Source organism: Marmota marmota, unplaced genomic scaffold, assembly GCF_001458135.2.
Source record: "Marmota marmota marmota unplaced genomic scaffold, marMar, whole genome shotgun sequence".
Taxonomy (NCBI): domain Eukaryota; kingdom Metazoa; phylum Chordata; class Mammalia; order Rodentia; family Sciuridae; genus Marmota; species Marmota marmota.
The window spans coordinates 20,050,585-20,064,846 of NW_025999982.1; the positions used below are offsets into that span (position 1 = coordinate 20,050,585).

Below are 14,262 nucleotides of genomic sequence, written 5' to 3' on the forward strand. Positions count from 1 at the left end.
CCAGGCTAGAACAGGGAGGAAAAAGAAAACCAGGCCCAAGTAGCTACCCACAACAAAGGGGCTGATGGCTGGACAGGGAACTAATTGCTAAGCTTTCTCTCCTGCAGACACCCTGTACCTTCCCAGTGTTTCTCTCATGCTTCTCAGAGATGCTCCCTCCACATCCCCCCAATAGTTATGCTAGGAGGGTTGAGGGGTTAGTGTCAGGACTACAGAAGTGGTGGTTCAGAGAAGACCTTCAGAGGAGGCAGGCCCCAGAGACCTCTATAAGGGAACTGTTAACACCTCAGCCTCCAGAACAGCTGGGATTACAGGGTTGCACCAATGCACCAGCCTATTTATGGTTTTTCTTTATGTAAATCTTTATGTGAACCTAAAGGGTTCAGAAATAGAGACATTAAAATAGGGGATTATAGATAACATTAAAAGAAGGCAATATAAAATTGATTTACTGTCTAAAAGATAACGAAGGCTAAGGAGTCTAACAAGTGAATTCGAGTGCATGTACTCTCCTCTGACAAAGTGAAAGAACATGAAAAGACCTTAAGGGCCATGGATGTAGCTCAGTGACATAGTGTTTGCCTAGCAAGCAAAGGTCCTAGGTTTGATTAATAGTGTGTGTGTGTGTGTGTGTGTGTGTGTGTGTGTGTGTGTTTGGTGCAGTGGCACATGCCTGTGGTCCTAGCACTCAGGAGAAGTTAAGGCACAAGGATCACTTGATACCAGGAGTTCAAGGCCAGCTTAGCCTCAATAAATAAATGAACCACCCTTAAAATTGTGAAAGCAGAAGAGTTTTAACCCCCTACTGCAGCAGTGCATTTTGGAAACCAGTTCTTTTAGAGATTCACAAGAACTGAGAGCAGCATACTCCCGTAGTGGTGAAAACTGTAGTGTTCTCAAGCTATAAGCTTTGTAACCTAATTTGATCTCCAGCTGAAGCAGCAGAAGGCCACCCACAGCAGCTGTATCTGCCCCTGGAGTCAGAGAAACTTCCACAAATGCTGAGGACTTCGCCAAGCCCCTTGCTACCCAGGCTAAAGTTTGCTCTTTTACAGAAAATGCTAACGTTTTCTAGAATTACCTCATGCAATATTTACAAGTGGCTATAATGGGCACAGGGGTCAGGTAGGGGACCAAAATCAAAACCACCTTACCTCGGGGGCCCAGCAAAGCCTTGAAATAGGTACTGAGTGATGCATCAAAATGTTCCATTTTAAAACCTATTAAGAAGGAGAAAAAAAAGTCATTGATCAGTCTCTCCTCAAAATGCTTTTTGTATAGCAGTTTCTCATAAAAGAAGAAGAACAAATTATTTTCAAAGACTATGTGATGGACAAGGTTAAATTTCCCATGTTAAAACAAGAGTTTTCTTTTTAACACCCAAAAGAAACTTATGTGTTAGTTCTAATTTGAAAATCAAAAGGAAAGACACAATCTCGTGAATTCACTTTATAAATGAAGCACCAGTTTTCTGAACTTTTCTCGGTTCCATAAAAACTCTTCCCGTGAAGCTGAAATTTCAGTGGAGAAAAGAGTGGAAATGAATTTAAAGGTGGCAGACAGAGACATCCAGATCTGTCTGGGCAGGAGCCTGTGCTCACACAACAGGGACAGGAAGGCTTGCCTGGGAATGGAATGCCACAGGGAGAAGAGGTGTGGAGGGGCAGTGTCCTCACTTGTCACAGTAAAAAAATAAAAATATTAAACACTGAAAAAGACGGTTAAAAATCTCATCACTTTCCTTCAACCTAATCCCTCCGCTCCAGTCAGAACAGCTTCCAGAGACAGTTCCCTTTTTGAGCAAATGGGTCATGCTAAATGGGTGTTTTTATAATTTTTGGTTGCAACCCTTAGCAGATGACCAAATCGACTTAGAATTAAAAATAATCTGATCATAACAGAGAACCAAAATGCTTTGCCCTTAGTGAGAATGAATAAATATTATCTCATAAAACTTTAGTTTTACTGTGTCAACCTTTTAAGTGTCACATATTCAATTGTGATGTAAAATATATTCTTACTATGGGGAGGTCACAGTTTAACAAACTTAGAAAAGCACTGTTGTCTATAGAACTGTATATACTACTTGTTTTTGTTTTGTTTTGTTTTTGCTTGGTAAAATATCATGGAGATAGTAGTTGTATATCTACCTCCATCTTCCTAAGATTCTGTAGTTCTTGCATTTTCTTCCTACTTAGGATTTACATTTAGAGAGTAGCCAAACATCTTCATGTGCATATTGCTTAGACTGTCTTTATTACATTTAGGATTTGCTTAGATTGTCTTTATTAAATTTAGGAAGCATGCATATTCAAATTTCTCGGCCATTCCTCTTATACAACAACCACCAATACTATAACTTTCAAGGGTAAAGGTATATGATTTTTTTATATATAAAAAAAATCAGTTTTTTTGTTTTGTTTTTGTTTTTTTCAACTAAACTGTTAATCATTTAGTGATACTTCTCTTCCTTGGCTTGCAACAATGAAGCACATGTATTTTTGGATAATTTCAAAATAAACTACTTTATTCATGAAATTATCTGGTGGTTTTAGTAATTTACAATTAAGCCAATCCAGCCTGGATGGGATGCAGAGAGAGGGGAAACAGGGATGTCACTGTGAAAGCAACAGCTACCTGGGTTCTGTCCTGAAGGGACCTCGGGAGGTTGTGACTCCCTCACGCTGTGGCCAGAATCCAAGAAAGCACCAGCTCCCACACACCCAGGGCAGTCACCTTTGTCCCTCATAGTTATACACTTGGTCCCTTCTGAAATAAAGGCCATGAGTACTGGACTGGATAACTGGCAGGTGAGCTCCTTGCTGGAGACAGATTTACCTTCTTCTAAGAGGTTTTAAATCTAGATCTTATTACCTGGTAGGTAGTTCTGTTTAATAATGGGTCACACTGCAGGTACAATAGTCAGGCATTAAGGCCGGATGGGTGTTAAGCAGGAACAAAGGTATAACTAGCTGGCAGATGAGTGGTTTCATGCTGGGACCTTTATCTGACAGCTAGGCTTTGAAACCTGTTTTTTTCCTACTTACTAGCAATGTGGCTTTGGACAAGTTATTTAAACTCCTATCTGTAAAATATGGAAAACAGTGACTGTCTCCAAGATTAAGATGATCAAATGATTTAATACAATAAGACCTTTAAAGTGGTGCCTGGCATATATTAAGCCTGTGTTTCTTACTGAACATCTGCCACAGGACCAACTCCATGATGAACACCGTCAGCCATCCGTGGCAGCCCTGCTGGCTGGCATTCTGAGCTGAAATCATTATCCTGTGCACTATGGATGGTTAACTTGTCCCTGGTCAATTTCCATTACATGGCACCAGTGAACCCCCATCTTATGACAACCCACAATATACACTTCTAAATCTTAACACACTCCTAGGGAAACAGCAATGGAAGGTAAGGGGAGCTGTTAATATCTCAGAAAAGAAATTTGCCAGAAAGAGACATTCACTAAACATGAACGGCAGGGCTAAAATGAATACACTAATTACACATGTAAATGTCAAGCATCTACTGTGTATTTCAAAGGATTGCCAAATAGGGATAAACACAAACGAGTATACCTGACCTCCTAGAACAAGTGAGAGGTTCAGAAGAGAAGCCGAAGAAGCCATAAATCAAAAGCAAAATCCAGTTTGTAAAATGAGTAGATATTAGAATGATCTAAAAGAATAGAAACTGCATATCTGCATTTAATACCATGCTGTAAGAATAAATTCAAATAACAGTACTTTGGAATCTAATGCCAGGAATATACCTAACAAAAATAATAAGGGCGTCATTCATTGCATTTTTTAACTAAGGGGGCCTTTCAGAGGGTTGCAACCAGTTTCAGTTTCTATGTATGGAGAAATACACATAAGGAGAATATAGAAAAGCTGGAAATAAGAGGGAAGAAATGTTTGAAAATAATGGAATTTGGCTTGGGAGACAGGTAGAAGAACATTAGTGGACTGGGACAAAATTAAGGCCCAGGAATTGCTACACAATGACCCACTATTATAAGGACAGCAGCCTAGGACAGAGACCAGTTTGAGAATTTAGGCTAACATCATGCCTCCAGAAAAGCAGCTTGATTAAACATAAGGTAAAACTTCAGTCCAAGAGCACTGGACCTAGCAGCAGGCAATCACAAGAGACTGTGGAATTTAGTATTTGGAGATATTGAACAGTCCTGTGACAAGCCATCTGTCCTGAATAATCTGAGTCTAAATCCATCTTGAATAGAGGCCCTGCAGAAGCCAGTGAACACAGGAGCAGTTTTTTGTCTTTATAAAGTGGAATGTCTTTACTACAAAAGCACATGCAAGAGACGACTTTGCCAGAAACAGCAAATCTGTTCTTAGACTGCATTTCTTCTCAGTGTGAGAATTCTCTTGGATTTGTAGAACTTTTCAAAATCAAGTTTAGGAACATCTTGAAAAAGCAGTGAAACATTCTTTAAAAGAAAAGATATGTAGAAAAAAACAACAATAATTTTTAGAGCTGCTTATTGTTCCTGAAATGGTCCATGATGCAAAGGGAGAAAGGTGGGTGATGATGGTCCTTGGAACACAGGCCCCTAATTAGTAGCATCTTCATCCATGAACCACAGGCCTGATTCTGGGCTGGACATGGATATGTTAAATATTTTCTCCAGGGACTGGGGATGTAGCTCAGTGGTACAGTGCTTGCCTAGCATTCATGAGGCTCTGGGTTCAATCCCCACTACCAACAACAACAACAACAACAAAATTTTTCTCCAAACTCTCCCTGCTATATTCTTCTCAGGCAAGGTTGTTTGTTTTTATACAAGTTACCAAAAAATACCTTCACTAAAGGCTTCTCTGTTATCAGTTACCCAGCACAATATCATGTTTTTGTCCAGCAGTCACAGATCTCAACAATAGGTCTTCACTTTTTCATTCATACCAACACTTTCCAAGTGCCTACACCATATAACAGGATTGAGACCCTAAGGCCCTGACAGATACAGCAGGCAACAAATCAAAATTAAGGCTGGAAGGAGAAGAAATACACAGAAAGAAGAAAAAAACATATACAGTACCCCCCCCACACACAATTTCAGTTACAGTTAATCATAGTCCAAAAATATTAAATACAAAATTCTAGAAACAATTCCTAAATTTTAAATTACATGAATGATGAGTAGCATGATAAAAATCTCATACCATTTCCCCTATCCAGGATAGGATGTGAATCACCTTTTGTTCAGGGTATCCATGCTGTATATGCTACCTGCCCATTAGTCACTTGGTAGCCCTCTCGGATATCATATTGACTGTCAAATTATCATGGTGCTTTGTGTTGAAGTAGCCCTTTGTAATAATGGCCCTAAAAATAGAAATGCTAGCAGTTTGAATATAAAAAACAGAAGCCATAAAGTTCCTCCTTTAAGTGAAAAGGTGAAAGTTTATCCTAGTATATATGCATAGGAAAAAACAGCATCTATAGTATTTCACACTATATGTAGCTTCAGGTCATTTAGGTCTTGGAATGTCTCTCCTGTGGAAAAGGGGGGACTTGCTATATTATTTATAGACAGAAACACACACATACATGTGAAATAACTGCTAGTAAGAAAAATAAAGCAGGGTAAAGGGAATGAAATGAATCAGGGAGTAGGTATTTATTCTAGAAAGTGTGGTTACAGAAGGTTGCCCAGAGAAGGTGGGAACAGAGCAAAGACCTGAATGGCAAGAGAAGCCATGTGTCTATTAAGAGAAAGCGTAATCCATTCAGAGGGATGTATGAGCGCAATGGCCCTGAGGCCAGGGCATGCTTGGCCACAACAGGGGTGGGGGCTCTGCTTACTCAGCAGTGGACAGTAGCAGACCACACCCTGCAAAAAGCACATGGCCCATGGGCTAGGAACAGAAGAGAGTGCCAATCCTTAACTGCTCACATTGCCTCTGCTCCTCACCCTCCTGGCTACAGCCTGCCTGCCAACAACATGCCCTTTCCATTCTCATCTCCCTTGCTGAGTGTCATCTGTTGTGCCACATGAACAGTACAAAAGGTCTAGGCAAATGAATTCTTCATAGCTAGGCTGGGCTGGCCTGCTCTGCTGGGTAAATTGGGCACTTGCTGAGTGGCCTGTGGGTTAACCTACACTCTTCTGTATTTTTCTAAAGGCATGGGAGGCAAAGAGCCCTGCAAAGTCCTTGACGCTTTGCCTAGTAATCTTGAACTGTGAGAACAGCACAGCCCGCTTAGCACAAGATGCCCAATCACAATGCCAGGTGTGCAGCCTGCCTGACTGCCACAGGCAGGCTGTGAGGGTTTGTGACATCACTTCTCAAAAACCCTTCTCACCCTACAGGCAGCCTGAGTGCTCTGAGCTAAGTGGGAACACAGCTGGCTCTGTACAATTGTTCCAACAGGGACCAAACCCAAGCACTGAGCTGGAAAAGGAGCTTTGGTCCTATATGCAGCAGCAGAATAGGCCATTCTTTGCTCTGGCTAGTTCTCCACAAACTGACAGGAAAAGAGAGCATGACTGAGGGAGGTCAGCACTGGACCCTGATGACACAAAGCTCACGTATCACTTCCTATCCTTTTGAACCAAGAGTCCCCGACCTTCATTCAATCTAAGGAGTTTCCCAGAATTATAGGTCACAACAGGGAGTAACAAGATCCATTTTTAAAGACTCCAACTATAATAGCATCCCAAAGCTATTCACTAGTTCAAAAACCACACACAGAAAATGATGATAAAGAAAACAGAGTAAGGGCAGGCAAACTAGAATAGAATTCCTTTTTTTTTTTTTTACCTATTTTCCCAAAAGACACTCTTTGTTGAGAGCCACTTCCCACTATAAAATTCTGAGTAACTCTGCAACTATATTATAATTGTGTCTTGTTTCAGTATCTCACTATAGAAAATTAGGATTGAGACTAGCCACTGCCTTATAAACTACCTTATATTTAAAGAACAGCTGAATAAGGAGGGGAGAATGAAAGGGTTCGGCACACCTTCACCTAAGTCAACCTCATCATCTACTCGTTCTGTGGCCTCCACCAAGTTCCTGAGACATGTATTATCTTAGAATTTGAGGATCTTTAAGACTGAACTAGAGAGAAAGATCAGAATCACCACTGTGATTCTGTGTGGTGACTGAAAAACAGCATGAAAAACAGGAACCTGGAAATACTGAACACAAAAGGGCAAAAACAAATCCCCCAAAGACAGCCCTGCCCGAGTGGAAAATCTATCACCTGTGCCCACCCTCCATGCACCCACCGACTGCCCCTCCAAGTGCAGTGTATGCCTAAGTGAATCATGTAGGAGGTTAAATAAACGCCAGCATTCACTCCCAAGTAATACCAAACGCGTTACTGGAAGCATGCTTGAAAAACCACACTACAGCACAATAAGCTTTATAGCCAGTCAGTCTCCTCCTCTTTTCTTCTTGTGAGCTTCCAAGGACAACAAAATAGTGAGGAGATGGGGTGAATGACAGGACAGGACAGAGTGAGTTACTGCCTTAGCAGTTCTCAACAGGAAGCATCTGTCTCCATGAGAATGCAAATGCTGAGCCTCCTGGCCATTTCTATCTGGTGCAGGGAAAAGTGAGAAGGCTGCCCCAACCCTGCAAATGAAAAGTACTGGGATCCTGAGGTAAATCTGTTTATAAAAACACATGTATACATATGTGTGTGTGTGTGTGTGTGTGTGTGTGTGTGTGAGTGAAAGAGTTGTTATATGAATCATAATAAAGAAAGGTAACTTCCTAAATCCACAACAAAGCCAATTGCTGTCTCGAATCCAGTGATGATGTTTGGGGTCAGGCCTTGGTTCATCTGGCTGCAAAGGCAACACTAGCAGGTGGAAGTGAATCAGCTTTGAAAGCTTCTCTTCCTGTGAAATCAGTCAAGTCACATTTCTTTTGTTTTAAAAATAGAAGTCTATTGTCTAAGCATAACTTCCCATTGGAGGCTTTGTTATTTTATTGAATCGTAAGATTTGGTCTAAAAAATGAGTCAGCTGAGCTGAGCTTACAAACCCAGGAGCTGGAAGAAGACAGCCTGTAATGTCTTGCCGGTTCTCTTTTCTCATGCCCATCCATCCCTTTTAACAGTCAACTTGTTAAGCAGGCATGGGAACACTTTTCAAGTTGGCTGCCAATTACACAGAATAACAAAAAATTAAATGGTACTTTAACTTGGTAGTCACAACCCTGTTTCTTGAATTTAAAAGGGTTTTCTAGGTTGGGGAAAATCAGCTCTCAAGTAAAAGGAGAAAAATAACCACCTTGCTCAGAAATGTTAGAATACAAAAGACTGTAAGAGAAAGAACATACACGTACTAATGAGTTTTCAGATATCCCTCTAAAATGCTGGCATTTAAATAAATGATAATGCTGGATCAAATCTTGGCTCCAGAAAATAACTGCTGTATCAACAGTGGTACCTCAGATATTCTACGGTCATTCCAATAATCTATGAACCTCTGCTTATTTTTTTCCCCCCTGTAGAATTCTTAAATGTCCTAACCTCCATTCCAAGGGCATAAAAAACTCTCATTAATGCTTTGATGAAGTCTTTTTTACCTACCCTACATTATACATGGAGAAAAATCCTTCTTTGAGGTCTCATATAAAGTAAATGCAAAAGTGGGGACACCAATGATATGTTCTTCAAAGCACTGCCACAAATCAACCCAAGGGTAAAAAGGTAGAACTTCTTATTCTATAATGGATGATTTGGGGGAAAGTTTTATATGTTGCAACCATCAGTATTCCCTTGTACCAAAGTGAGATTAAACAGGTCAAAAGAGAAGCCTCTAATACCTGCTCCTTGGCTACCACTAACTAAAAAGTACTATTTCAGGGGCTGGGGGTGTAGCTCAGCTGTAGAGTGCTTTCCTAGTATGTGTGCAGCCCTGGGTTTGATCCTCAGCACTTCAATAATGACAAAAAAAAAAAAAAAAAAAAAACTATCTCAACTTTTACTGGAGAAGGATGTTATTTTAAAGCAATTGAGAGTCACTCTAGTAACTTTGTTCTTAACTAAATCATCTGTGGTCCGTCCTTTCTGCTGTCTTCACTTCCAACCTTTCTCCTTTCTCCAAGGGCACATTAGGAGTGACATAGCCCCATTTCTGTGTCCTCTTGTAGCTGTGCTGCCTGGACCATTCATCTGGCCCACAGCAACTTCCACTCTCATGTGACCCGGATACTTCTGATTCAGGTATTAGGGAACATACTCTACACCCTCCTTGATTAAAGTCCAAACTTGTCAAGGGTCAGGGCTCCTAACTGTTCTGAGTATAGTAATTGTCCATGGGTGATAATACAAATGCAGGGATACAACTGCTATTTCAAAATAAAAAGGAGGAAAACAGCACACCTAACCTACAATGTAGCTTCCTAAAACTAAATCCTAGTTATAGGACTAAATCCTAGTTATAGAGAGCATTTGCTCAGGTAGAACATCCTCAATGCTAGGGATCTAAAATGCTCTTATCTACTACATGACCAGCAAAGGCATTTTACAAAGTGTGAAACAATTAAAAACTATGAAGAAAAACACACCCCTCAAAATTCAAGGGAACATCTTTCCAACTCAAAGAGAGATTTTTCTTTCCTAGTCTTTAAAGGCAATATATAAATACACCTGATCTAAGAAACTCAAGAGAATTTTTTTCAGCAATGGAATGGGGATACTGATATTATTATAACATTATTCTAGGGGAATTTTTATTCATAGCTAAAGTACAGAATGTACCTTCAAGTTCAAAGTTTTCCCCTAACTCTTAGCAGGGTTTAGCCTTTAGAACATGGACTCCCAACAAAACAAGCTAGTTAACTAATAACTGGGGCGGGGAGGGTTGTTACTGGACAAAATTACTTATCATAAAAGTACCAGCTTAATTTTCATTTGAAACCAAAGAATTAAAAACTAGTGATAATGTTTTGCTAGACAAAGCAGCACATTCTGTCCTGTTTGGAAAAAGACACACAGAATGCTCTCTGCTGGAGAGTGAGACTGGACTTAGAACTTGGCTCCTACATAACTTTGCTGACAGTAACTAATTAACGCCTGTAAGGCTGCAGTGAAATAAGGTAAAAGATGCTTCCAGAGTGGGGATCCAGTCATCCCTGTGACTGATTTTATTTTCTGTGTTCTCAAGGATTTCTAGAATGACTGCTTTTCATGCTACTTTTAAAAGGCAGTTGACTCAAAAAGTTAACAAATATTTAATGAGTGACTACCATATAAGGACATGACCCCTGCTCTCCTGTAATTTGTAGTAGTAAGCAATGTACAAAGATACCTGAGTCAATCATATTTGAATAGTACTGGTTAGAAGCATACAGTCTGGAGCTGGCTAGCCTGAGTTCAGATCCCTACCCCACCACTTCCAGCTGTGTGACCTTGGGCAAATTATTTAATCTTTTTGTGCCATAGTTTCCTAGTTTGTAAGATGAGGGTATTGTAGTACCTTCTTCAAGTGACTAAATGACTTAATATATGTAAAATGCTTAGAATATTGCATTCCACACAGTAAGTGCTGAAAAAACATATCATCATCATCATCACCACAAATATTTTTGAATTGATCAATTTCACATTCATAAATGAAGTGTTTTGCTAGGCCATAAATTGGAGTTCTATACAAGGGCAAGGGCAACTGAAGCTTGCCGATATCCATATGTCATAGCCTGTTCTTCTACATGGAAGCACATGCTATCATGATGCTTGTGAGTCATAGGATTTGAAAGAAACTCTAGAAAAATTCTAGAATGTTAAGGGGATGCTGAATTCTCTTTGAGTGCAAGTGCACACCAGTGTCCACTCACCCACAATATGAACCTAGGTCTCCTCCTCTACAATTTACCACTCTTAAAATAGCCCCTGCAGTTTTCAAGGGCATGTCTTCATGTATATTTTGTTAAGATGGTAACAATATGTATTAGTATTATTTGAATACAAAGAGCTTTACCTTTGAGAATAAGAGATCAGCATAATTTAAAATAACATTATCAGGCGGCTTTTAAACCATACAAAACAAAAACCAGTTGTGTTCACCTAAAATAGTAATAGAAGCTTTAGAAATCTCTGTAACCAAGACCTAGTTAGGAGGAAAAAGGTCTCATTTTCATACTCCCACTTTCACTTTTACTATATCTCAATCAGTGATAAAATTCCAGGCTTATTAGCTTTAAGTGTTGTGATTATAAGTTATAATGCAATTATCTGTCCTTTATCCACAACCCCCATTAGGCTCCAAGCTCTTCAATGGGGCACTTCTGGCATTCCCATTTGTATCTCCAGAGAGCATGGAACTGTACATGACATTGTGCATTCTGATTGAAACCACAAGTGAATGAAGAGTGAATGAATGCCTTCACAGCTTTCTAGAGTTTCATATCAATGGTTTTCAGATGTGGTTACATCTCAGAATCACCTAGGAGCTTTAAAATACATAGATTTCTGTAGCCCACCCCTAGAACCTTTGATTTAATATCTAAAGGCTGAGAAATTTGTTTGTTTTTAAAGTTCCTCAGGTAATTCTGAGGCACAACCTGCTTTGGGAACCACTGAGATATATATGTATATATTTGGGCTTTTGCATTCAAACAAAATCCCCTGCAGCTCTTGAAGTTCTGTTATCTAGACAGTGTCCATGTTATACTATAACTCCAGTCTATACTAGGAGCATGGTCAAAAGGACAATGCTCTAACTTCACCAGCTGAGAGTGAAAGGGAATCATTTCTTTTCAAACCATCCCTCAATATAAAATAAAACCCTGTCAAGGTAGAGACCAATTCTCATACTTTTCAAACACTGAGTCACATGGTACACATCACATGTAAACAGCGTCCATTAAGACTCTAGTGCCAGGTCTTCCTCTGTTTTGGAATGTTGTAAAAATACCACTGTGAGAGGGGGGACCTCTAACACCTGTCACCACCTCCTGAGACAGGCGTCAGTGGTAGTCATGTCTGTAAAGCTCTGGGAAGGCAGGGAACCTATCGATCTTGCTCTCTGTTAATTCCCAGCAGCTGTTCCTGGTACGCAGAAGGAATTCAGTAACTACTTGTTTAATCATACTAAACTGGGGCAGGATGGGACACTGCTGGGCTGCCACCACCAATGGTACATGGTTGGTCATAGTCCAATTGTGTACACTATTGGATGGAGACAAGGTAGACAATAGGAGGAAGAATCTGGACACTGGCTGACACACATGGATTCGGGCTGTTTCCATCCGTCCTAAGCTGAGCCACCCGCTATTATGCGGTTTCATTACCTGGACTGGATGAGCTCCGGCTTTCTTCATGTGAACCTGGTATCCATGGAAGGCTGCCTTTGTGATACTCCCCAGTGACTTCTCCTCTTGACCCTGGGTTGTATATGTGACCAACAGAACACAGCAAAGGAATATAGATCACCTTTGGCATTAGGGGATTGAATGCTGTGGTTTCTGTCTTGGTCAGCGCTGTGTTTCTGTTTCTCCGTCACTGGCTCTGAGACACCAGTTGTCATGGTGGGGACAGTCCTACAGAGAAGTCAATGTGGCAAGAAACAGGCCTTCTGCCAACAGCCACCAAGTGAGCTTAGATGCAGGTCCTGAGGCTCCAGGCAGTTTAAGATAACTGCAGCTGGGGCTGCACCCTTAAGAAAGACCCTAAGCTGGAACCACCCAGTTAAGCACTCCAGGATTCTCAACCCTCAGAAACTGTTCAGGACAATAAATGTTTGTAGGGGATAATTTTTTTTTTTTTTAACTCAGTAATAGATAAAAGGCTTAGAAATTTTGAAGTTAGGGGACTGGAGGAAGAAATTCTTTTTTTTTTCTTTAAAGAGAGAGTGAGAATTTTAATATTTAGTTTTTAGTTATTGGCGGACACAACATCTTTGTATGTGGTGCTGAGGATCGAACCCGGGCCGCACGCATGCCAGGCGAGCGCGCTACCGCTTGAGCCACATCCCCAGCCCAGGAAGAAATTCTTAAGAGTCAACAACTTTCCTTTGCCTTGCTGGCCTTCCTAAGTTACTACATACCACCAAACACAAGCGTAGTCAAATGAAATATAAATACACCCCACCACCATCATTTAACTAGAAGTGGGAAGAGAAATGGAAAAACTTGTTATCTAAAGTATAGAATGTGGTTGTGAAAATAACACTTTTATCACTAGCCTGAGACAAGGGACCTAACATATTGAGTTATCTACCATGAACTCAGTTTTTCACACTCAGTATCACTAGCCTGCCCTCCTGCCTCAAATACAGGGCATGTTAATATTTGAGATCTTGTCTCAGGATCCCAACTATCAACTGCGGGGGTTGGAGGCCTTCCAGCATATGGAGGTGGCCTTGTTAGTTGGACACTTACGTCCTCTGGTGATAGAAAGGTATTAGTAGCAGTCTCCTGTAGAGGTGGTGCTGTTGGTTGGACACTTACACCCTCTGGTGATAGAAAGGTGTTAGTAGCAATCTCCTGTTGTAACTTTCCCCCTGATGGCTTTTTCTGCTTTACACTTTCTTTCTCTGTCTGACTAGCTTGAGAGGCCTTCTCTTTTACTTGAATTTTTTCCTCTGTCTGACTAGTTCGAGAGACCTTCTCTTTTAATTGAATTTTTTCCTCTGTCTGACTAGTTCAAGAGACCTTCTCTTTTAATTGAATTTTTTCCTCTGTCTGACTAGCTCGAGAGACCTTCTTTTTTACTTGAATTTTTTTCTCTGTCTGACTAGCTCGAGAGACCTTCTCTTTTACTTGAATATTTCTACTATAACTATAATACAACCCAAGAAGATAACGCCAAACAAAACTGAGCCAGAATGAAACAAAAGTGGAACAACAGAAAATCATTATAATAGCTTTTCTATCCTCCTGAAATGTCCATCCGTCCTTTCTCCCTATCTGTTCCTCAGATGTAAGTGGTTTTTCTTCCATCTTACACATCTCCAGGGACAGGCAACTTAAAACAAAAGTGAAGCAACACAAAAGAGGCTGTAACAACCTATGATCCTCAAGCACCCTTCACTGTAAGCATGGTCGAATCCATTAACAACTTGAACATGACGCCAGCAGATTGGGCTAATATGTGTAAAGCTGTGCTAAATGGAGGACAATACCTGTTATGGAAGGTTGCCAATGAGGAATTTTGCAAGGAGACGGCTAGGCGAAATGCAGCAGCTGGTTATCCTCAGAGAAATCTAGATATGTTGTTAGGAAAGGGACCTTATGAGGATCAGCAGCAACAAATTGCATATGATCCTGG

The 14,262-nt window shown here is 40.5% G+C and overlaps 1 protein-coding gene across 5 annotated transcripts in view; it reads right to left on the reverse strand.

Moving 5' to 3' along the window:
- Window positions 1-14,262, reverse strand: part of Elovl5 (ELOVL fatty acid elongase 5) — an 85,347-nt gene that overhangs the window by 24,397 nt on the left and 46,688 nt on the right. For 3 of the 5 annotated variants that reach the window (XM_015487866.2, XM_015487865.2, XM_048805485.1), the window contains exon 2: window positions 1,155-1,220. In XM_015487866.2, the coding sequence (XP_015343352.1) occupies window positions 1,155-1,212 (58 nt within the window). In that variant the 5' untranslated portion in view covers window positions 1,213-1,220. Of the gene's footprint in view, window positions 1-1,154; window positions 1,221-2,637; window positions 2,657-12,284; window positions 12,304-14,262 lie in introns of those variants that run through there. The other 2 variants (XM_015487863.2, XM_015487864.2) reach the window with 2 other exon arrangements.